Source organism: Emiliania huxleyi, assembly GCF_000372725.1.
Source record: "Emiliania huxleyi CCMP1516 chromosome Unknown EMIHUscaffold_210, whole genome shotgun sequence".
Lineage (NCBI taxonomy): Eukaryota > Haptophyta > Isochrysidales > Noelaerhabdaceae > Emiliania > Emiliania huxleyi.
In genome coordinates this window covers 2,195-25,116 of record NW_005200506.1, presented here as the reverse complement: position 1 = coordinate 25,116, position 22,922 = coordinate 2,195, and the positions used below count along the sequence as shown (strand labels likewise).

General features: G+C 65.4%; 6 protein-coding genes across 6 annotated transcripts; 2 read left to right on the top strand and 4 right to left on the bottom strand.

Annotated features, from left to right (window-relative positions):
* Positions 1-5,439: 5,439 nt before the first annotated feature.
* Positions 5,440-5,874, bottom strand: EMIHUDRAFT_234850 (hypothetical protein; the record flags this gene model as incomplete). Its single annotated transcript, XM_005780630.1, has 2 exons — positions 5,440-5,677; positions 5,741-5,874. 2 exons carry the CDS (start codon positions 5,872-5,874, stop codon positions 5,440-5,442), a joined length of 372 nt encoding a protein of 123 aa, XP_005780687.1.
* A 675-nt stretch (positions 5,875-6,549) lies between these two features.
* EMIHUDRAFT_456966 (hypothetical protein) lies at positions 6,550-8,605 on the bottom strand (the record flags this gene model as incomplete). The annotated part of the gene is made up of 8 exons (XM_005780629.1): positions 6,550-6,684; positions 6,726-7,051; positions 7,137-7,204; positions 7,311-7,413; positions 7,527-7,620; positions 7,706-7,764; positions 8,111-8,380; positions 8,597-8,605. The coding sequence occupies 7 exons, from the start codon at positions 8,603-8,605 to the stop codon at positions 6,968-6,970; spliced, it is 687 nt and encodes a 228-aa protein (XP_005780686.1). The 3' UTR covers positions 6,550-6,684; positions 6,726-6,967.
* A 1,891-nt stretch (positions 8,606-10,496) lies between these two features.
* On the top strand, positions 10,497-14,053 carry EMIHUDRAFT_234847 (hypothetical protein; the record flags this gene model as incomplete). Its single annotated transcript, XM_005780628.1, has 4 exons — positions 10,497-11,150; positions 11,285-11,402; positions 12,390-12,961; positions 13,115-14,053. The coding sequence occupies 4 exons, from the start codon at positions 10,497-10,499 to the stop codon at positions 14,051-14,053; spliced, it is 2,283 nt and encodes a 760-aa protein (XP_005780685.1).
* Positions 14,054-14,327: 274 nt separating this feature from the next.
* EMIHUDRAFT_234846 (hypothetical protein) lies at positions 14,328-16,166 on the bottom strand (the record flags this gene model as incomplete). Its single annotated transcript, XM_005780627.1, has 2 exons — positions 14,328-14,510; positions 16,080-16,166. The coding sequence occupies 2 exons, from the start codon at positions 16,164-16,166 to the stop codon at positions 14,328-14,330; spliced, it is 270 nt and encodes an 89-aa protein (XP_005780684.1).
* A 773-nt stretch (positions 16,167-16,939) lies between these two features.
* Positions 16,940-18,700, bottom strand: EMIHUDRAFT_456965 (hypothetical protein; the record flags this gene model as incomplete). Its single annotated transcript, XM_005780626.1, has 5 exons — positions 16,940-16,970; positions 17,138-17,508; positions 18,039-18,093; positions 18,277-18,467; positions 18,572-18,700. 5 exons carry the CDS (start codon positions 18,698-18,700, stop codon positions 16,940-16,942), a joined length of 777 nt encoding a protein of 258 aa, XP_005780683.1.
* Positions 18,701-19,115: 415 nt separating this feature from the next.
* Positions 19,116-20,016, top strand: EMIHUDRAFT_424130 (hypothetical protein). The gene is made up of 3 exons (XM_005780625.1): positions 19,116-19,373; positions 19,453-19,539; positions 19,635-20,016. The coding sequence occupies exons 2-3, from the start codon at positions 19,467-19,469 to the stop codon at positions 19,802-19,804; spliced, it is 243 nt and encodes an 80-aa protein (XP_005780682.1). The 5' UTR covers positions 19,116-19,373; positions 19,453-19,466; the 3' UTR covers positions 19,805-20,016.
* Positions 20,017-22,922: the final 2,906 nt, after the last annotated feature.

The following is a 22,922-nucleotide window of genomic DNA, read 5'->3' as shown; positions in this document are numbered from 1 at the left end:
GTAGGAGGGCGGAGACATGGTTGGGGCGAGGGCGGTGGTGGTGAGGGCGGCGGCGGAGACGGTGGCGGCGGTGAGGGTGGGGGTGGCGAGGGCGGCGGCGGTGAGGGCGGGGGCGGCGGCCGCGGAGCTGGCGAGTAGGGTGGCGGAGGTGGGCTGACGGGCGGCGATGGCGGTGAAGGCGGGGGAGTTGGGGGCGGCGAGGGCGGGAGAGGAGAAGGTGGGGGTGATGGGGGTGGCGACGGTGGCGGGGAGTAGCCTCCAGGCAATGCTGGGGGGAGAGGGGGAGGCTGGAATGGTGGAGGCGGCGACGGTGGGGGTGGCGATGGAGGGGGGCTCGGAGGCGGGTAGGAGTAGCCGATGGCGCAACCGAGAACCTCCATGTTGCCCTCGCCAGAGCGCAGGACCCTCTTGGCGCCGTCCTCAACGATGACGGCGGTCCAGTAAAAGCCTTGTCCCTCGGGCACACCCGCGATGGCAAATTCATCGCACGTTGCTATGCAGCCCGCCTGCTCACTGTTACAATAGTTTTGCACATTGTGATAGACAGAGAGGTCGACGACCGTCTCGCCGACCGTGAGGGAGATTCCAGTCCACTGGCTGCTGGGGTTGTACGCCGAGAGCGTTACGGCGTGGCAAGGTAGGGAGGGCGGCGACGGACTGGATGGCGGGCTGGAGGGGGGTGGAGGTGATGGCGGCAGAGGTGGGGAGGATGGTGGCATAGGCGGGGCAGCTGGTGGCGAGCAGTGTGCATACATGCGGATAAGAGAGATCTTGGGCCGCTTGCGGTTTGCGGCGCAAGGGAAGCGCATCCGCCAGTACCGCTCCGAGAAGGAGTTGGAGCCGGTCGAGCAGGTGTGAAAGATTTGGGCTCCACTGCTTGACGCAGCTCCAGTCGTGCACTCGCTCACCACGTTGGTACAGCTGCTATCCTCGCTCGAGGTGCACGCATCGAGCTTCCAGAAGCCACCATCGAGCTCCCACTCCCACAGGCTCACCTCGACGAAGTCCATTGGCTGCGCTGAGCCGAGGTCAAAAGTCACCTTGACGTTCGCATCGAGCGAGTTGCCCGCGGTGTCCCAGCCCTGGTTGTTGTCGGAGCACAGTACGTGTTTGGTGTTGTGCCCACCTTCGTCGGGTGTGGGCAGCCAGCCGCACCTTTCCCCATTACCGACTCCATCCAACACCTTCTCCACATCGCACGTGTTGTGGTACGACGAGGGAAGGACTTTTGCGACCGTGACCGCGCTCGGATCAACTGCTCCGCACAATGGCGGAGACACGGGTGGCGTGTTTGGCGGGCTCGGCAGCAACGGCGGACTCGGAGGCACCGACGGCGGCTTTGGAGGCGATGGGGGTGGCGACGGCGGCGGCGGTGAAGGCGATGGAGGTGGCGGCGACGGCGGTGGAGGGGAGGGCGGTGGGGTTGACGGAGGCAAACGTGGCGGGCTAGGGATTCCCGGTGGGCTCGGCGGCGAGGGCGGCGAGGAGGGTGGGGATAAGCAGTCGATCGTCAGGGTGTTGAACGAGGACGCTGGCGACCAGTGCGCTCCGCCGTCGATAGAAACCGAGATGGTAACGACAGCGCCGACGGCTGGGTCGGAGACAGTAAGTGCATGGCTTGCGTCGCACTGAAGCGTGGTCGAGTCTACATATGTGGGCGTCACCACCTCGGTCCCCAGCCTGCAGCGGAGAGCATCTCCTGAGGCAAAGCCTTTGCCGTACGCGCTGACCGAGAGGGCGGTCGTGTCGCAGTAGCCATCCCCAATTTGACAGGCGAACGTGACTTGCACGCAGAGTGAGTCGGCCGTGTCTGAGACAGCGTCCGTCATTGCAGTCGTTGTAGCAAACTCGGACGCAAACAGCGAGTCCGGGTCGGATGCGATGGCTTCGGTGACCGAGGTCTCGATTGAGCTTCCTAGCGCAATGGCGTGAATAATGCCGCCAGCGCTCTTGATGGTGTCTGCCATGTCCTTCGCAGCCTGTGAAGTCCCACCCGTCGTCTGGATGCCATCGGTCACAAGCAGCAGCACCGGCAAGGCGGCGCTTGACGACACCAGCCCCCAGCCAACGTCGAGTCCGCAGGAGATGCAGGAGCCAGAGTTACCGCTGTTTGCACGTGCTGCGATGGCGGCCTTGAGCGATGTGGCATCCGAGGAAAGGCCACTGACGACCGCCGTCGAGTCTGAGACGGAGCAGCTGGCGCACCCATTGTAATCTACCACGGCGATCCGCGTCGGAACGCCAGTGGAGAGGGTGAACTCATCCACCAGCTCCAAAGCCCAATCCGATATGGCGTTTTGCCTCGAGCTGAAGGTGACAGAGTTGTCTAGGATCAGCACCAGCTCCAAAGCCGAAGCGCAGGGTGTGTCCACTGGCGCTGAGCATCCGCTCAACCGCCTGATAGCGTTGTTGAGCGGCGCGGCTGAGGCGGTGGCGAAACCAGTTGCAGCAGCTGTGATCGCCCAGAGCAGATTGAGACCTGAGATGATGCTGCGCCGAGGCAGGTATTGCGCCGTTTCCGAGCGCGTTTCCTGCTCTCGGCGGGCGCGCACAGTTGTGGACCAACCGCTTTGTGTATCTCGAGACCTCGAGAGAAGGCCCCCCCCTCCTTCCGAGGGCCCAAGTCAAGAATTGGCTTTCTTTGGCGGGCAATAATGATAATAATAATGTGAAGCCGAGCATGTAGAGGACAGACTCTCGGGATGTAGTTGCTAAAAATGAGCCCGATGCGTCGCAGTGCTCTTGCGTTTCGGCGGTAGTGATCTGATCACCCGAATACCACGTTCGGATCGCTCCTCATCGCAAACCCCGTCAGCAGTCCTCCTCCGGGAATGTACGTAAGAGCTACAGGTGGAGGGTGGGGAGGCGGGAGGCGTGTTTGGGGAGATGGATGGGGGACCGGGAAGGTCCGGATGGGGGGACCTCAGAGGGGAGGGGGCGTGACGGAAGACTGGAGGGGGGGGCAAGCAGGAAGACGAAACGGGTGAGATCGCGGAATGGAGGAATGAACCGGATCAGACGGGATCAGCGCCGGTCGTAGCGGGCTTGGGTCATGCGTGTTCAGCTCTGTACACCCACGAGTTACTTTGACTTCTGCCCGGATAAAAAAGAAAGACAAAAAACTTGCCGCCCTCCCCTCCCCTGCCCCGCACGCGCCACAGGCACCCACACAGTCCCCGGCGCTCTGATATAGGTGATGCGGCGCTGTGTCTCTCAGATGGAAGCAGGAAGCTTCCATCCCGGCGGTGGTTCGAACCCACACGAGCCGAGGGGTGACGGGTTGAGGGCTGGGGGTCTGAGGCTCACCCATTGAGGAAGTGGGGTACTGCTCCGTCCACCCGGATCCTGCTGAACAAGTTCCTCTTGTAGCTCGATCGGTCACACCGCCATCGCCGTCGCGGAGAGGGGGGACGACACTGCCTCGGCAGCGTGCACCTCGATCCTGTACCGTGTTTGTTATGACCCCCCCCGATGAACACACCAGTGAGGGAGGGCGAGACGATCGAGGGGTCCCGTACCACGCGGAATCGGCCCTATCCAGTGCTCAAGTGCTCAAGAGCTACATACACTGAAAATCTCTCTCTGCACACATACCTCAATCATACGAGTCCAACCATCTATGGTCTATCTACCGTTCACCGACCGTGCCTTGGGGCCCCGTCAGTTGCTGATCTCCAATAGTAGTGCACCTACCGATCGTCCATTAACCGTTATTAATCGCCAATCCGTTTCCTTAGTTGTGGAATGACGGTCATCGAATCTCTACGAACTTTCTGCTCGCACGCGCCCCATGTTCGCGCCACGATCTCCTCAGGCCGGCGCTGCGCACAGCATGGAACTATGCGAGCAGGACATCGCCGCGTGGATTGACCAGCTCCCTGATCGGCCGCCGTCGGAGACCTCAACGCTTCTGCTTGCAAGCAGCTCAGATGACGCCGCATCAGAGCCGTCCCCCAAAGCGGTGCATGCGACCACGGTGAAGGATTATCTGCACCTACAGGATCAGTTGCAATACACCCCCGAGCCGCTATGCACCCCTGCCCTCCTTGAGGAATACCGAGGCAAACTCAACATCGCTATTCCTCGCTCCTGCCTGCGCTGCGGCGCCACCGAGACCCCAAGGTGGCGGTGTGAGAAGACGCTCTGCAACGCGTGCGGGATCCGAGAAACCAAAGGTCCAAAGGATCCCGACCGCAAGAGAAAGCGGAGCGTCCCCGTGCCGGCGCTGCAGCCTTTGGCCCCGCAGCAGATGGTGCGCCGCCTCAAATGAGGTATCTCAAACTGAAGGTGCCTGGCGGCAACCGTGCGCGGCTTTGGCTCAGCTCCCCTGTCTTTGCAGGGCCGACACATTGCCCGAGTTGCCGTATCTCTCTTAGCAGGTGCAACGCGGAGGCCGTCCCGTGGCCCCGCTGCTCGTCAACTCGTCCTCGCTGCAGATCGGCTCGGCTCCCGCTTCCGCTCCGGCGCCAGTGCTCCAGGCCACGGCTGTGATCGAGCAGGACCACCCCGGCTTGAACTACGAGGCGCAGCGGGCGCAGCTGCAAGCTGAGATTCAAGCCGAGGAGAGGGCAATTTCTGAGCTCGAGAAGAAACACAAGATCCTGGCCAGGCTGCAAGCGGCGACTGCACCTGGCGCATCCGTGCCCTTGGCGCGAGTGGGCGCTCTGCCGACGGCGACGGGAGTCCGTGCTATGCCAGCCTACGCGAAGCCGATGCTCCCTCCTCCGCAGCTGCAAGCACTTCCCTCCGACTCCGCCAGCGGCGCCGCTGCCCGACCACGCAGCAACACCTACCCGACCCCGCTGGCGCCGGGGGGTGGGGCCAAAGCGATCCGCCCCTGAGCCGAAGATGCTCGAACGCACGGTGATGGGACTCTTTCGGTGATGCGACTGGCGTGCCGGTGATGCAACGCCGGTGATGGCATGCCAGTCGCTGCAGAGACGAAGGCGTGAGGATGAGGTGACTTACAACCTCACATCACGACCGCCTCTCCTCTCTTTCTCTCGCTCTCGCTCTCTCCGTCTCGGTCTCTCTCTCGCTCTCTCCCTGCTCCCTCTCTATCTCGTCCAATGCCGCCGGCGACGTTTGGGGGCGACTGCAAATGCAGTGTGCTGGCTGCTTGGCGCGTGTGCAGCTTTCGCATCGCTCTCCGTGACGGTGTCGCTCTCGTCAGTCGTCTCTGTGGTCTCTCCCTGTTTATGTAGGCCAAGACTCTGTGCACACCGAGACCGTGCTCTTGTGGCGACTGGCGTGTGGGCCTTTTCCAATCAACGTGTTGGAGAGAGAGAGTAGTAATTATTGCGAGCCGCCTTCTTGTGTGGTATTGTATTTCAGGTTTTCAGGTTTTGTTCAGCGCCACATCCAAGACAACGATGACACGGAGTCTGCAGTCCCACACCGCGCACGGCCACGGGGACAGCCAGAGAGGTGTGTGTGAGGCTACTTGCCGCGCGCCAGAAGCGCCCCGAAGCCGAGTAGCAGCGCCACGTGCCACGCGACGGCCAGGCGGTCTCCATGCACGGATTCCACCGCCAGTGCGGCAGCCATCGCAATTTCGTCAGCGACAAGCACCGTGTGCACGATGGCGGCTGATCCCGCTCCATTGCTGCTGCCAAGCGCGGTAGCAACGCCGTATACGTTGAGGAGCATCAATGAGCCCAGGAAAGCCGCGAATCGCCTATGCGAGCATGGAATCGGTGGTGAGGTGCGGAAGTGGGCGGCGGTAATTTGCTGAGCAAACCGAGTATGGCCGTCAGCCTCTCCGCGGTCGTTCGCAACAAGTTCGACGAACGGCCCAACGCCAAACCCGGCAGCGCCGATGGTTAGAGACTCCACAGCAACCCACGTGCTCATCAAAACCACCTCGGCCTTCATTGAGGGTGAGAAGGTCTGAGCCTGCGACTGGAGTGCTGCGACGTCCGACCTGCGGAGGGAGTCGGCCGACGATCACGGAAACGAAAAAAAACTCAAGAAAACCGTAAAAAAAGAAAAAAACTGGGCCGCAACAGGCACACGACGGTCTATTGCTGCCTCACTCCGAGCATACACATATGGGCCCTCACGACGACGCGCTGCTCGACCTTCCGGTCCTCCCGACCGGCGAGTGCGCTCGGCTGGTGCAGGGCTGGCTTAAGGCGGCAGGCCGGCCTGCACCAGCAGCCTCAGCGAGCGCGCCTGCCGCCGACAAGGCCTTTGCGCCGCGGCCGGCGCGGCTCGGCCTGGGCGCCAAGCCGCCGCGCGGCTCGGTCTCCAGTGCGGCCGAACTGCGACTGAAGGCCAGTCTGGAGCGGCCAGCGAAGCCAAGGCGCGAGAGACCCGCCACCGCCACTGCCGCCACCGCCACCGCCACCGCCACCGCCGCCCGCAAGCAGCCGCAGAAACGGCCTGCAGCGGCGGCCGAGTCCGAGTCTGAGTCTGACGATGAGGCGGCGGGGCGGGCGTCGCGCTTCAAAAAGAAGGCGGCGAGATAGGTCTGTTCTTGAATGAGTGTCACCGAGTGTGTCTCGGTGCTATCGATTGTCGTGCGCACCCTTTCTTCCACTGTGAGCCGCACCCATTGCTGTCTATACAGACGAGTGAGACGAACACTTGACAAGAGAGAGTACACGTAGAGCGCGCGCTACTAGCAGCACACATCTGGATCAGCACCGCGGGGCGAGCAGGCAAGTCACTCAAAGCGTCAGACAGACAGTGACAGATACAAGCGCACAACCACACACACACTCGCGCACACAACCCCCACGAACAGTCTCGACATCATCACTGGCCGTACCGCGTAACGTGCCGACGAGAGAGACGACGGCACGGCGAGACCGTAGCTATATACAGAATCTCCTAGAATTCATCCATCTCCAGTGCGTGCGTGCGCGCGCTCGCAACGCGTGAGTAGCTACTTGCGCGCGTGCGTGCGTATGTGAGTGTGGCTGCGCGCTGTGTGAGTGTGCGAGTGGCGTGTCGTCTCGCGGCCTCAGCTGCAGTCGATGAAGACGAAGTAGGTGCCTTCCCAAGTGGCGGAGCCCATCAGCTCTACGGAGCCGGGCTCGCTCAGCACCTGCGAGGGACACGGGGCTGGCGGTGGGCTGCAGCACACAAGAGATCACAAGACCGAGGCAGCTTGCGACTCTGGCGGGCGGCGCCTTGGAGTAGACAGGGCCCGAGTAGGGGCCGTTCGGGACGCCGGAGCTCACCGCCGAGCGGAGCGCGCCTAGGTGCCGGAGGAAGAGGAGTGTGTGGGGCGCCGCCGTTACCCCCCCCCCCCCCCTCCGTCCATCCCCCCGCCCGTCCCCCTCTGCAGCCGAGGCGAGGCTCGCCGTTTGGCGCGAAGCCCTTGGCCCGCAGCCACGCCTCCTGCCGCCCCTCGGCCACGTGCCTCGCCGAGCGGTAGTTGAGGTGGATGGTGCACGGCACACGCGCCTAGTCGCTCACGCAAACTCAGCCACATCTCGACCACATCCCTCGGCCGCATCCCAACCGCATCTCGGCCGCGTCCCCTCGGCGGCATCTCGCGCCTCGACCACCCACATGACGGCGCTCGAGGCCGTCTTGCGGTCTTCGTTTGACGAGAGGAGGTACAGCATCCCCGCCCTCCCGAAGTCGCCGAGGTCGAGGAAGCGGTACTGCCTAGGCCGGACGCGTGCTGGACGTGTCCTGCACCGAGCTCGGGCGGGCGGCGGCGTCGTGGAGCCGCCGCCGGTCAAAGTGGCACCGGCCGCCGCGGCGTGGCGCAGCGACAGGCTCCAGCGGCAAGCCGGAGACGGCGCGCGCCTGCAGAGAGAAGGTTCCGGCGAGGTTTGCGAGACGGCTCGGAGGCGCGGCTGTAGCGAGGTTGGGTGCGGCGCCTCGACCGGCAAGGGCGCGTGCACCGAGGAGCGACAGTACGGGCAGCGAGGCCGTTGTCCGGGCTGGCGCGAGGTTGCAAAGTAGTGCTCGAGGCAGGCGGCATGGAAGGCGTGGCCGCAGCTGCGGGAGAGGGGAGGGGAGGGAAAGAAGGTGGAGAGGGAGTGCGAGAGGGCGAGAGGTCGAGACAGCGAGATGGCCAGACGGCATTGATCAGAGAGGGCGAGGGTCGGAGGGCCCAGAGGCGAGCGGTGCTGCCGCACGGAGTCTCGACGCATGAGCCGAGGGTTGCGAGGCAGATTGCGCACTCGGCGCCCGAGTGGGTGCGAGTCAGCTGCAGCTCCGGCCCGTGCGCCTCCTCCTCCTCCTCCTGCGGGTCCGGAAGCACGACCAGGGCGGCAAAGGCGCGCCGCAGCCGCGAACCGAAGCTTGGCCGACGCTCTGGGGTCCCCGCGTGCGGCCGCAGGAGCCGCTCCTGTGCCTCGGCCTCCTCGGCCGCCGCTGCCGCGCCGCTCAGCGCGTTGGGACCCTGCTCCTCACATGCCTCCGGGAGGTGTGCAGGCGCCGCCGGCTGCTCGGTGGCATCAATGCAATCGTCCACCTGCGCCGCCTGCGCCGCCTGCCCTGCCACAGCCGCCACAGCCGCCGCCGCCACTGCTGCCACCGCCGCCACCGCCGCCGTCACCGCTCCGTTGGGATCCCCCTCCTCACCCTCCTCCTCCTCACCCTCCTCCTCCTCCGCCGCCTCCTCCTGCCACACCTGGGCCATCGGAGCACTTGGAGTCCGTCCTGGCCGGGGAACCCCCCCCCCCCGGCACACGTTTTTCTTTTCTTTACAATGCCTGAAACTTCCTGCTTAGGACGGCACGGCGCCCATGTTGCGCAGGAAGAGACGCACCTACACAGAGACACAACCAATCTGAGTGGGATGGTTACAGTGGGTTGCGGGCATTTTAAGAAAACGTGGCGGCAGAAACCCAACCAGGCGATTTCCGCAAAAATCTAAGAAACCACACGGCGCGTCGCAGGCGCGGCCCCGAGAAAAGGCCAGACACGAGTGTGAACGGGTCCGAAGCCAGCTAAAGCTCAAAATTTCTTTTTTTTGTTTGTTTTGAAATTTCTAAGAATTGAAAGAAAGAAAGAAAACAGACAACCCAAGGGAGGGATGGGAGGACGGCACGCCGCCACCACACAGGGTTTTCAAACTTTCTCTTCGCCTGCGGCAGCGCACTTGTCACTTTTCAAGTAGTCTGCGGTGTTCTGAGAGAGATTTTTAGCAATACCAAACAAATCTAACACTCACACGTCATTTGGGGCCTGGAGCCAGTGGATGGAGGCGTGTGTGCGTCTTCCCGTCATCCAGAGAGCCGACGTCGGCGGCAGACTCTGGCATCGCCCTCGCGGACCGCAGCTTTAATACTCTTCTTACCTAAAAATCCTTCGGGCCGGCGCTCTGGCTTGATTGAGTGCCCCGGCCGGAGCTAAGAAACCACACGGCCACACGGGTCACGGCGTGGGGTGCGGATGAGGGCTGTGGAAAGGCTTAGAAACGGCGGCGTGCCGCGCAATCCTGTTTTCTTAATGCCCGCAACCCACTGTACGCGTCAGTGTCGAGCCCACTCTGGAGGGCTAGCTCCGAGGTCTGTCTGTCGATACTTCCTCCGACACGAGAGCGCCACGGCGTATAAAAAAGAAAGAAGCTCACGAGTGAGCCGCGCCGGAGAAGACGAATCCGATGACGACGAACCACCAGTGTGGTAATCCCGTCGTCAGCTGTCACGAACTCACGATGCACCCGAAGGGAACCCCAGCGCCAACACCGACCGTGGTCCGTGGAGGTACGAGGGTTTTTTCTTCTTCGAGTGTTCGAAACGAGAGTGGAGCGGCCGCACATTGCTCGGTACCCCCCTGCACATCTAAAGTCATCCCTGCTGCTAGGGGGGGGGTCTGACCCCCCCAGCAGCAGAGGCCAGAGCGCTGCTGCTGGGGGGGGGGGGGGGGGTCGGCCATGACTTTGATGTGCAGGGGGGGTACCGAGCAGTGTGCGGCCGCTCGTGGATGGATCTGAGCAACGACATGACTTGGCGGCAAATGATCGCGGAGTGTGGGAGTCAGAAATGTGGTCCTTGCGCGAGGAGAGCTTGATAAACTCGAGGGGCCAAAATACGCCGCGAGGAGGGCGGAGTCGCGCCGAGAAGAGGCCGCGAGAGCAAGGGATCGGCAGGCGGCGGCGTCGCAGAACGAACGAGGCCGAGGAGAGCGATGAGTCAGAGGATGAAACGCAGGAGAGAGAACGACGAGAGTGAGAAGACCGCGAGGCGGCATGAAGGTCGCTGCGAGAATTGGCGAGAAACTGCGAAGAGAGATAGGAAGAGGCAGACGCCCAAGGGTGGGCGACGGCTAGCACCACACCCCTCTCCTTAAAATCCCTCTGTGGTGGCGACATGCCCTCCCATCCCTGAAAAAGAAAGAAAACACACAACCCAAGGGAGGGATGGGAGGACGGCACGCCGCCACCACACAGGGATCCCTCTCTTGGGTTGGCCCCCAGCGTTCTTCTCTTTTGTGGTGCTAGTTCGTGCCAGCTAGTGGCCGCGAATTCTTCTCTGTCGGCGTTTGCTCGATGTCGCTCCGCCTTCGCTGCTCAGTTGACTCTAAGAATGAAAAGCACCCGACGCCGTCGACGCGGCGCCGTCTCGCTGCTGTCTATCTTTGCTGTGTGCTTAACACTCACGCTCGCGAATGTTCTCCTGCTGCCTGGCCGTCTGCCGCCGGCGTCGCCAAACCCGCGAAGAGAGGCGGCCCGATGCAACGCCGCGTTGCAGCTGCCTCGCTGCCCAACGTCGACGCCATTCCGCCAAGTCCTCAACTCAAGGCACACGCTCCACACCGACGGGAACTGGAGCCTCGCCGGCCTCGGTGACGGGCACCACATTCACATCGGCTCGCTGCTCCGCCACATCGCTCAGCGCAGGATCCAGCCGGTGAGGGTGCCGGCTCACCTCATTTGCCATAAAGGGATGACTCGGCCGTCCGACGCCGCGGGTCCGTTCGGCCTTCCCGAGGTCAGTGGTAAGGGGGAGGTCGGCGGGTCGCTCCTGCTGCCCGGCGGGCCTGCGCATGCCAGGGACGCGTCGCATGACGCCTCGGCGATGGCCAGGCGGTTTGCAAAGGTGTGCCATCGCCTCGAAGACGAGAGCCGGATGGCGCACGCCTGCGTCGGCGTGCCTGGCATCCTCGCCCGCACCGGGTACACGTGGCACAGCGGGTTGGGGGCTCGGTCGGAGGCCGAGACAGGCGAGTGGGTCGAGGAGGTGAGCAAGATGACACGCCGCAACACGCGTCTGCTATCTAGTGCAAAGACACACCGCTGCACGCGATGACACGCGCAACACGCGTCTGCTATCTAGTGCAAAGACACACCGCTGCACGCCCCTGCTGTCTCTAGGCGGCAGGGAACCCGTGCGGCCTGCCCTACCGCATGCTCGACGGCGCGCACCGGCTGTGCAAGTTCAAGGCGGAGCTCCTCCGCCACCACTTTGGGAAGGCGCCGGCACACCGCAAAAGTCCCCCTCCCCCGCTTCCCCCTCCCGACCCCTAGCCTTCTCGCCTACGCCAGCCAAGCCTCTTCACCCTCTATCCTCACAACTCCACCACCCACCCTCACCTCCGCCACCGACACCCTCGCCCCCGCCAGCCCTCGCCGCTGTCAGCCCTCGCGCCCGCCGCCATGCCCTCGCCGCCACCACCCCTCGCCTCCGCCACCCTCGCCGCCGCCAGCCCTCCCCGCGCCGCCGCTCTCCACCGCCGAAGCCAGCCCCGCGGCGTGCAGGAGCTCGAGGGGCAGCCGAGCGGGCCGCGCGAGGAGGGCGACAAGCCGTGCCCGCCCTCCTTCTTCGTCGTCGACGCGGCGGATGTGCTGCCGATGGTGGAGAGCGAGGCGGACGAGAGGAAGAGCCACCAGAGCCACCCCGACTGGTCCTCGGCCGAGGTGGAGCAGATGCGCGACTTCTTTGCGCCGTGGCTGCCGCTGCCGCTGCCGTCTGCCCCAGCGCCGGCGGCGAAGGCGGCGGGGCGGACGGAGGGGGCGAAGAGGGAGGGGGAGGGTAACGAGGGGGTTGGAGTGGAAGCGAGGGCAAATCGGGAGGGGCGTGCAGGGGCGGAGGAGGTGGCTGGCGAACGGGACGCGCTCACAGCTCACAGCTCGCCCCTTCCAGAGACGGCGGCGAGTGCGGGGGGGGCGGAGGGGGCGGCGGCGAGGGAGGGGGGGGCGAAGAAAAGCAACAAGACGGCGTCGAGGCGGCTGGAGCCGGACCAGCTCGAGCTCCTCGGCCTCTCGTACCCCCTCACTGGCGGCGGGGCGCCCTCGCCGTAGGAGCTCGAGCAGCTCCTTGCCGCGCTCGAGTCTCCCGAGAAGCTCTGCTTCCGCTACCACGGCGACATCCACGGCGGCGGCGGCGGCGGCGGCGGCGGCGGCGGCGGCGGCGGCGGCGGCGGCGGCGACTTTGTGCAGAGGCCGGCGCCGCGAATCGCCTGCGTGGACGTGCCGGCAGACCCCGAGGCTCCGGCGGGGCAGGTGGCGGACGGGTGGGCGTCCGAGCTCGGGGCGGCGTTTGGCCTCCGCCTGTCTACGACGGAGAGCATCCGGGCGGCGAGGCGCTGTCGACAAGCCCTCGCCCGCAACCGCACCGCCACGGCTTTCTACTACGCCTACGGCTTTTCGACAGCAGAGGAGGCCGCTGACGGCGCCTCGGAGAGCGCGGCGAGGCGGAGGTGCGAGGAGGAGGGCGGCCTGGCGTTCGGCGCTGTGCAGCCGCTCTTCTCGCACAACGTCCTGCCGCTCCCCATCGTCGCGCTCCGGGCGAGCAAGTTTGCGAAGAACTTGCTCAAGCAGCGGAAGAAGTTTCGGGTCCCGGCCGCCCTCGACGCCGCCGCGACGGCCGCTGCGTGCTCTCTCGAGCTGCGCACGTGGCGGCACGGCGAGTTCGCCTCGTCCGCCGTCACGGAGCGGTTCGAGGGTGCGGAGCTCGGCGCCGACGATGGGGCCGATGACGGCTTCTCGCTCCAGGATGCCCAAACGAGACCCTCCGGCGGTGCCGCGGGCAAGGAGCGCATCGCGCAGCGAGTGCTGGCGGCGATACAGCGCTCCAACCACATCCTCGTCCAGCTCTCGCCCAACCAGACTGCAGCAATCGAGGCGGCGGCCGCGGCCGCGGCGCACTTCTTTGCACTTCCGCCGGCAGCGCGTGAGTGGAAGCACGCGCGCTTTGTACACGAGCGGCGGAACGGCTGGTGCTCGCAGCCGAACCGCACCGACGCGTGCACCGAGGCGGTCCGGCGCTACGAGGTGGCCGAGCACAGCGGAGCAGGCGCCGGCAGAGCAGGCGCCAGCGGAACAGCACCGGAGGGGAGCCCTGCCGCCGCGCTGCTGCCGCTGCTCGATGCGGCGCTGGGCGTTCTGCGGCTGCTCACTCAGCGCGTGCTCGCGCTGCTCGAGCAGGCTCTGCGCCTGCCGGAAGGCTTGCTTCTCGACGCGTTCAAGTACTCGCTCACCTGCTCCGCCGGCGACTTCGCCAACCAAGCGGACGGCGACGACCACGCGCGGGCGGACGCGGGCGGGCAGGGCGGTGGCGAGGAGGAGGCCACCGAGTGCAAGGGGATGCATGTCAAGATCAACCTGTACCGCATGGCGGCGGACTTCAGCCGCGGCCACGGCGAGCCTCCCGGCGATGACATTGTCCAGATTCGGCCGCACGCCGACTTGGGCCTGATCACCGCCGCACCGCTCTCGGCCGTGCGCGGGCTTCAGGCGGTGACGCTCGGCGGCGATGGGTGGAGGTGGACGGACCTCGAGCCTCGCTCGCGCGCCGGCGAGGTCGTCGTATTCGGCGGCGGGCTGCTCGCTTGGCTGACGGGCGGGGCTGTGCGGCCTCTGCTCCACCGGGTCGTGACGTTTGCGGGCGGCGATAGGATCTCGATGCCCCTATTCGTCAAGCCCACCGCCGAGACCGGCATCCAAGTGGCGCGCAGGCCTGACGGCTGGCGCGAACTGCAGCCAGCGGACTGGCGGCCGGCCGGCAGCGGGGTCTCGTTTTCCCACGACCGATACCTCGACTTGCAGCGAAAGTACGAGGTGACCCGATCCGCAACAATACACTGTGCCGCCAAGGACATCGGCAACTGCTCATTGGCGCAGGATGAGGGTAAAGCCCGATGAAGAGAGGGCTGAGAATCTCGGGGGTTCGCGCGTATGGTTACGGCGTATCTCCCAAGCCGTGTGAGCGTGACCCGCGTGGAGCATGCGTGAAAATGTAGAATGTGAAGCGGCCCGTGTTCGTCGTGGAGGTCTCTTTTTGCGCGATCGTACTCACGTACATCGGGAGACACACTCAGACTCACACACCTCACACGTCAGCTCAAACACCTCAGTACAAAGAAAATTCAGCGCTCAAGCGAAGCCACCCCTCCTCGATGCTCAGACTAAGAGCGCGTCACCCAAACAGCCCTCCGAAGAAGCCGCCCTCCTGCTGCCTGCGCAGCTGCTTTGCCAGCGATGCAAACTCGTCCGCCTCGTGCGCGAGGTTTTCCGCCTTGTCCCCAACCTGGGCGAGCTTCTCGCCGCGCTCCTGCGCTGCCGAGAGGCTCTCGTTCATCGCCGACGCCGCGGCCCCCGCCTGCTTGGAGCGGAGCTGCGCCAGCCGGTCAGCTCGCCGCGCCTCCCGCGTGGCCGCCGCCCCCTCCGCCGCGGCGGCGCCCCTCCCCTCGCCGAGCAGCTCCCTCCGCCGCCGCTCGGCCGCGTCCCCGCCCCGCCCGGGCGAGCGCTCCTGCGGCCCCTGCCCTCCGCCGGGCCGGCCCCCCTCCCTCCGCTCCGCCGCCTGCCGCTCCGCCTTCTCCTCGGGCGGGAAGAGGAGGGCGTGGAGCTCGCGCGGCGCAGAGGGGGACGCCTCGCCTCCGAGCTCGCGCGAGATCCAGCCGAGCCCGCGCGAGAGCCGCTCGTGCACCGACCGGCCCGAGCTCTCCCCTGGGGGCGGGGTGGGGGGGGGGGGGGCAGGCGGCGGAGGGGTTGTGTGTGCGGGGTGTCTGTGTCAAACATCCTAGAGGGGGGGGGAACGGCACCGAAGATCGCCGACGCAGCCGCGCTCACCGCTGCCGTCTGGGCCACGAGCGGCGGCGCGGACGGCTTGAGCCGCAATCTTGGGTCGAAGAACGGCGTCGGCGCCGGAGGGGGCGGCATCGCTGCGGCCGCCGCCGCGACGGCCTCTGCGGCCGCCGCCGCAATCTCCGCCGCCACCGAGGAGGGCTCAGCCGGTTCTGCACCCGCCTCCGCCGCAGCCGCTGGCTCCGCTGCCGCCGCCTCTACCACCGCTGGCTCCACCGCCGATGATTCTGCCGCCGCTTCCGCCGCCCCCTCTGCCCCTGCCGCCACTTCCACCGCGCCAAGCTCGCCGCTCGAGCCGCCGACCGCCCGCTCCCCTGGAAGCGGCGGGCTGGTGCGTGGCGGAGGCGCCTCGCCAGCGGTGCCTTCCTCGCCAACCGCTGCCGCCGCCGCCGCCGCCCTCGCCGCTGCGCGAGCCTGGACACGCGCCGCCGCCGCCGCCGCCGCCGCCTCGGAGCCGGCTGCGGCCGGCGCTGCCGCTGCTGCCGGCGCTGCCGCCGCCGGCTCGGGCGACGGGCGCGGCGCGGCGACGATGGAGGAGGCGACGAGGAGTTGGGCCTGCGTCGGGGCTTGCGGGTTGGCTCGGCGGTTCGCGAGAGAGCGGGAGAGGGGTAGGGGATAGGGGCGAGGGAGGGAGTGGGGTGGGGGGGGGTCCGCCTGGACTCTCCTCGGCGTCGGGACGCAGAGCGAGACGAGCACGCGCGGCGACGGCTCGCTTGGATCCACCTGTAGACGTGAAGAGCATCTCTTCACACCGACAGCTGTGAAGAGGCGACAGCTACCTCAGGCCCCGCCTCGGACGCGTCAGGGTAGCGCAGCGGCGCCGAGCCGAGCCGGCGCAGCGAGTAGCGGTACAGCTCGCCTTTGGGAGGGGGGGGGCGTGTCCGGGGGGTGTCCTGGACGTGTCCTGGACGTGTCCCAGGCCAGGCGGTAGCGCGAGGTGGGGCTCGCCCGTCGACGAGAGGAGCAGTAGCGTGTCGGCGGCGGCGGCCTCGCCGTTTGCGAGGAGCTGCGCCCCCTCGCCGCCGCCGCCGCCGCCCCACCGCGCGAGAGCGAGCGACAGGACGCCGCCCCGGAAAGGCGCCACCATCGCGCGCTCCCGCAGCCCGCCGCCGCGCAGCTGCACCAGCCCATCCGGCTCCATCTCGCGGATCGTGCCGCCCACCACGTACATTGCGGCGCCGCAAGGCGGTGGACTCTCCCTCCCCCCCTCCCCTGGCCTCGCCTCCGCGCCGCCACCGCCGCCGCCGCCTCCACCGCCGCCGCCCACGCCGCCGCCGCCGCCGCCGCCGCCGCCGCCGCCGCCGCCGCCCGCGCCTCCTCCTCCGCCGGTCGGCGCCGCGGCCCAACGAATCAGCCGGAGCGGTCTGCACTCGTGGTGCGGAGGTGCGTACGGGTTGACTCGCATCCGGGCGGTGGGGGAGTGCGGGTTGAGCATCGAGTAGATCTGAATCCGGCCGTCGTCATACCCCGCCACCGCCAGCCTGCCCGACGCGCCCTCGCCGATCGACCAGGCGGCGCAGGCGAGGCCGGGAGGGGCAGCCCTGCGGGGGGAGGAGGCGGGGCGGGAGAGAGACTGTTTGGCGGGGCGGGTGGGCGAGGCAGCCCTGCGGGGGGAGGAGGCGGGGCGGGTGGGAGGGGCAGCCCTGCGGGGGAGGAGGCGGGGCGGGTGGGCGAGACGGGCCTGGAGGCTAGCACGAGGAGGGCGGTGGCGGGGAGGCAAAGGCGGGGAGGCAAAGGCCGGGGAGGCGAGGGCGGGGAGGAGAGTGGTGGAGATGCGAGGGCGGAGAGAGCGAGAGAGCGAGAGAGGCAGACACCCTTCATCTGCGGGAGGAGCGCCAAAGACGCAAGCGACATGCGGCGGTGCGCCGCGCGCGAGGTCGAGGACGCGGAGGGAGCCGCAGCGCTCGCCGATGAGGAGTCGGGAGGGCGTCGACGGGTGCGACTCTAGGGCGCAGAGTCCTCCTCCCTGCGCGCCCTGCGAGGCGTGGGGCGAGAGAGCGGTGGGGAGGCGAGGCGGGAGGGGGAGGCTAGGCGGGGAGGTGAGGCTGGTCGGCAGGTGACCTAGGGTGAGGGCGGCAAGGCGCCGTCGGGGCGGCAAGGCCCCCGTCGGGGCAGAAGGGGCGAGAGGCTTGCACGGGAGACCGGCGCACCGCCTCGCCGCGCAGCCCTGCGTGCGGCCCCGACGTCCTCCCGCCGGCTCCATCGCAAGCAAAGACGCGCCCGTCCGACGTTCCGAGCAGCACGATGGAGGATCGAGGCACGAGGGTGGCGACGCTCACCTCGAGCGAATCTACCGCCGGGAGCACCGGTGTGGCGGCGAGCGTCGGGCGCGCCCCTCGCAGCGACCAGAGCCGGAGGACGGCCCGCTCGTGCACCGCGAGGAGGAGGCCGCGGTTGGTGATGAAGGCGAGATGCCGCACGGGGGCAGGCGAGATGGCGGGGAGCAGAAGCTCGGAGCCGCGCCGGCCGAACAGCTTGATGTGGCCGCTCTCCGTCCCGATCGCAATCGTGCCCTGCACCGGATCCGCTGCGAGGCAGCACGCGAGGGCGGGCACGCCGTAGTGGACCTTGGGCGGCGGCGGCGGCGGCGGCGGTGCGGGAGCGTCCTCCGAGGCGGTGGCCGCGGCGGCGACGTTGCGACGGAAGAATCGGTCCATTGTTGTTGCTCGGTGAGCGTCGTGATATTGGGCCGGCGTGAGTGTGGCGGCTTCGCGTGCGCCGACAACAAACTCTCTAGCCAACGCTCTCAATTCGTGGCTCTGTGTTGCTTGAGTCTTGAGAGTGGAGGCGGGGGGCGCCCACGCGTGTATGTCTCTTGACTAGTGTGGGACCTGCGCGCGGCGGTACCCGCCTCTGTTGTTCGGGCAGCGTGAGAGACGCAGGATCTGCACGCGAAGTGTGCAGGGCTCCACTCCGCATTTGCATTTGGTTTTGGGTGTCGGAGATCATCCATCGCAAGCATTGCTAAAAATCTCTCTCTCGCAAGCACTCATCAGTCAGTCACGTCAGTCAAACCCGCGCCGAGCCGGTCTCGGCGGGAGACCTCGGAGCCGCACGCGATGCTGCGGGCGTGCGCGATGGCTCCGTTGGCTCCGTGCCTAAGGCAGATAGATTAGGGTGTGAGCTGCGGCAGCCAGTCGGAGGCCGCGATGGATGGCCCAGGGCCGGCGGCGGTGAAGGCGTCCGTCGATGAAGGGATGTTGTCGAGGGAGCCATCGTCCTCCGCGCGGTGCACCGGTCCAGTTGTCGGAGTTCGAGATCGCAGTCGCCCGTTGACGAACTCACGGAATGTGAGCGACTTGGTGCACGCTGGGTCGAGCATCATGACTCGCACCTCATCCTGGGCGAGGAACTCGCCCAGGGACCAGCTGTTGGCGTCGCCGTTTTGATCGAGCTGCATCCACTGCATGGTTTCGTAGTCAAGCGTAAACGCCCAGGAGTTGGTGCCTGGGTGACTTGCTGATGAGAGCGCCTTCCAGGCGGGTAGTCGTGCCCCTCACCTAAGGTCATACGGCGGCGTCGGAGGGGGGGGAGGGGCGCGAAGCGTGAACATGGAGGCAAGCAGGTGGTGGGCACCTGGCCAAAGCCGGCGACCTCAAAGTTGTCGTTGCTTGTGCGGAGCGTGAAGGGGACCGGATCGGCAGCAGCGCGGGCGGCAGCGGCCGGAGAGGCCGGAGAGCCGTCCGACGGAGGCCGGTCGTGCATCGGCGCGTCGGCCGTAGGGGCCGTGGGGGGCGGCATCCATCGCTGCGGGTCGCTGCGGGGTGCGGGCCGACGATTGTGGACTGATCGATCGTCGGCGGGCGGTGTTCAGCTGGGACGTTCTACGTTAAAAGAGCGTCGGCGCCGACACGAGAGACTTATAAGGGTAGACATACGGCAGGTGAGAAAATTTCTTTTCTGAAAATGTGGCCGAGATGGTGGAACTGGAAGGCATCGGCGTGCGCAGAGGGCAAGGGGCAACGGCAAGGCGAGGGTTCCAACTCTTGGGGGTATGGTACATGGAATGAGGTCACCAGAAGAAAGAAAGGTAACACACAATAGAACAAGCCCCCATAGGTCTACCTGCGGAAAGTTCTGCAGCGGGATGTGCCAGTTGGCGATGAGCGGCAGTGGGCGTAGCGAGCTCACAGAAACTACACCAGCCAGCCAGTAGCAGTACACGACGGTTGCGGGTTTGCGACTCGCCGCGGCCGCGCGGTTCGCGATGCGACTGGATGAGGATCGTGAACGTCGAGCCCCACGAGCCGACAGGACTCGCGAGCTGACGTGCGCGTGCGGCGCATCTGCCATCTCGGCCGCGCGTGGAGGGCGTGGCTGTACACAAGCTCAAAGGATACGGTCATCGCCGCATATTTTGTGTGCCGCTGGCGGGGGGGTGCGAGGCTGTGGTGGTCATACAAGCGCACTGCCCTCGCCGCACATGCTGCCTTCAGTCACCCGTCACCCCTGCGCAGATGCCGAGACCCTGATGGGCGTCTCTTCGACTGCGGCCGCCATGCTCTGCACCACGGGCACAACCAAGTCGCATCCCGGCCGCACGGGTGAGTTACGCACTCTGGGGCCCGATGGGAGGCCTGGTGGTTTACGGCCTCTCTTTTGTCACACTCTGCCGCACCATCTTCCACCCGCGCCACAGGATCAGTGTCTGCGGGTGCGCTGCAGACCCGGGCCGAGGGGGTCGCCGACTATTGGAAGTACTCCAAGGCTATGACCGCCCGCAAGAGCGGCACGGCACATGCAAAGCTGAATGGCAACCTCGCGGCAGACATGAAGAGGCGCGCCTCGGGCTCGACCATGCCGGAGTAGCTGCGCTCCGGGCGCGAAAGCGCGTTTTGCCGGGTGGTTAGTCTCGTCGCGTGCTTGTGACGCGGTGGCCCTCCACATTGTCTCTCCGAGGACACGCGTTCCCGCGCGTAGTGCAGTTTTTACGTTGCCTTCCCTGTCTGTGTATTAGTGTGCCACTCGGTCCAGGTATTTTGTTTGCGCGAGATAGAGGAGCAGGTCGTGCCCGAGTATCAACCCTCCCGCTCCGGGGCTCGAATCTCTCCCCCCCACGGACAGACAGTCCAACCCGGGAATTGGCTACTAGCTAGGTAGCCGGGGCAGTCGGAGAAGGGGCAACTCTGTGTGTGTGATCGTGACGGTCGGCTGTCAGAAAACACCAAAAAGCAAAATAGAGAGAGATTTTGTGTTTTTGTCCAAAATAATGTGGACCGCGTCACACCAATCCTCGCTACCCAACGCGGCCAAAGGATATCAACCTCGAGAATCTCTCGACCTCCTCGAGACGCGCACGCCCCGCCGCCGCCGCCGTTCTGTGGGACGGCGCTGCTCCCTCCGCCCCGCGGCACCGGGAATTTTTTTTCGCTGAAGCGCATACCGCGTTGGAGAGAGAGAGATTTGTGTTTTGTTGCCGCGTTGGTGTCCAGTATGGATTCACAACCTTGTTATGGAGAAGAAAAATAGAATACCTCTATTCACAGACCTTGTTATCGAGAAGAAGATACCTCGTATGGCGCTGCTTCACACTTGCGGCCGATTATGCGCGACGTAAAAGATTTTGCAGTCCTGGTAACTTGCGGTTGTGAACAGGGTCGTTTGGTTATATCCGCATGTTACAATCGCGAGGACGCAATACATGGCACACATTGCGGAATTCGCACTCTACCCTCTCCGTGAAACTAAGAAGGGGATATGGGAGGAGGGTGGGATCAGAGAATCGTGGCCACTGGCCTCTGCTCCCGCCTGGGATCGCCCATTGCGACCCAGAGCTAAGAGAGACATCGCGAAAACCGCGCCAATAAGTTGCTGCCGATAAGTTCGCCCGACGGCGGCGCGGCGTGCAATAATTGCAAATGCACGGCGAATTCGCGCAACATATTTCGAGTCAATCCAATCCGGCGCGGTCGGGACGCACACCAGCAGCATGAGTGTTGCCCTCGTCCCGGCGACCATGGCTCAGATCATCCTTGGGGCGTCCTGTGACACCTGGGCGCCCTATATGTGCAACGGCGAGTTAAAGTTCTACGAGGAAGCTACTGGCTGCGCGAAGCTCTGCCCCGCGATGCCAGCCTGTGAGATGGATTGCCCAGTGAGCCTTGAGGTTTGCAGCTGCTCTTTCATTGCTGGCTGTGAGTGCGGTGAGGCACCGATCGATTTGTGCGGCTGCCAGACCGGCTGCCCACCAGAGGCAAACGGCCCCTGCATGCTGGTGCCCCCGCCCAACCCCTTCGGGGGCGGCGACCCCCTGACACGATTCGAGGGCGTAGAGACGCGCTACTGGCTTCCGGCGGGCCAAGAGGTCAAGCTCTTTGCGCAAGGCGACGTCGAAATTCTCGCGACCGCCGGTCCAACGCCTGGCGCCGACCAAAAGGTGGGCGACTGGATCCACTCTATGCGTGTCGTCCGCGCGAGCAAGACGGCAGTCAGCGTCAATCTGAACCGGGCGGCGCCCTTGGCCCCCGCGATGCCCATCGATAGCTCGCTCCACCTGCTGAACGTGTCCATCGCGGGCCGCACGATGGGGAGCCTCGGAAATGCCACCGTGGACGGGCTCAGCGTGGCCGCACAGCGGGACACGGTCAAGAAGATTGGCAATGCCTCGGCGGAGTCGATCCGGATCACCCTTGGCGCCGACTTTGCGGTGTCCGTCCTGGCTGCCAAGGCTGTCAAGTTTCCCTCTCTCGCAGAACAGGCGAGGCACGTACACCTCGACCTCTTCTTCGATGCGATCGACAAGAAGGCCGCCCGCGGCGTGCTCCCAGAGATCTGGGGCATCGCGCCCATGTCTCTCGAGACGAAGCGCCTCCTGGTTGACCCGTCGACGAGCCCCCCTGCCGAATGAGCTGTTTGTCGACACTTGTCTCGAGGCGCGCTTGCAAGAGTTCTACCCTCTCTACTGGTCCCACGCGTATCCTACCGGTGAGGGAAGGGCTGCCGGCGTGATGCGGAAAGATCTGTGACGGCGGGCTGGTGCCGGTGATTCAGCAGTCGGCTCTAGCGACCGCAGGGTAGAGGACGCCGGAGGGACTCCATGCCTCTGGCCTCTGTACTCTGGGATGATGATGACGCACTCGACTCGACTTGTGCTCCATCGGTTACGGTTCTTGCCCAGTTAAAGCCGTAGTTCTTCGGTCGGTCTACACATGACACATCACAGTATTGCGATACGAGAGTCATGCTTTCTTTTTTTGATGAACTCGGCGTACGCTCAATCTTTTGAACTTTTGTGTGGTACGAATAAATACATAAAACGGACACCCCTACTAGAAGATGCGAGATGGGGGTAAGGCTTTAACAGGAACAAGTGTCAAGTCCCCGCGCCCATGCCGCATGTGCGATCTTTGACTTTGTGTGGTATTTTGGCACGATGCACGTACTGTTGATATTTGAGACCGGTATATTTGAGCCCTCTGTGGAGGAAGACACCGTGCTTTAAACTTTAGTCATTAGTGCGTGTGTAGCTCTAGCTGTAGCCTGTAAAGCCGTAGGGAGGGCCCGTGGGCCCCACCAGCAAACTGAGTCAACTGCCCGCTGTACACAGGGCAGCGACATCAAACGAGGACACAGTCACGCATCCGCGAGCGCGCCACCACACAACCAGGAACAGCCATCTTTCTACATGTACCTGTGGTATAAGTGAAGCTCACGACGAATGGCTCCGGATTTCAGCTGCGAGTCCATTGACGGTGACACAGCCCTCTCCTTGGAACTTGACGCGCTCCCACGCAGCGGCCATCGCCTCCGGGAGTTCCACGGGGCATTCCTCCATCAAGCAAATCTTGTCGTTGAGCCATTCCAGCTGGATCGGCACGAGGCACGCGTCTCGCACGTCGTCCGTGATGAATGGCTTGGACGACGTCGTCGTCGAGGCTCCACTTTCCGATGAGGTGCAGCATCTGGTCTGCCAACGTGGCTTCAGGCC

What these genes read in the sequence shown, in the direction of transcription:
- EMIHUDRAFT_424130 (XM_005780625.1), top strand. Translation starts at nt 19,467, where the DNA reads ATGGGCGTCTCTTCGACTGCGGCCGCCATGCTCTGCACCACGGGCACA. An exon ending in GTCGCATCCCGGCCGCACGG is followed by an intron (nt 19,540 to 19,634) that starts GTGAGTTACGCA and finishes CCCGCGCCACAG; the next exon opens with GATCAGTGTCTGCGGGTGCG.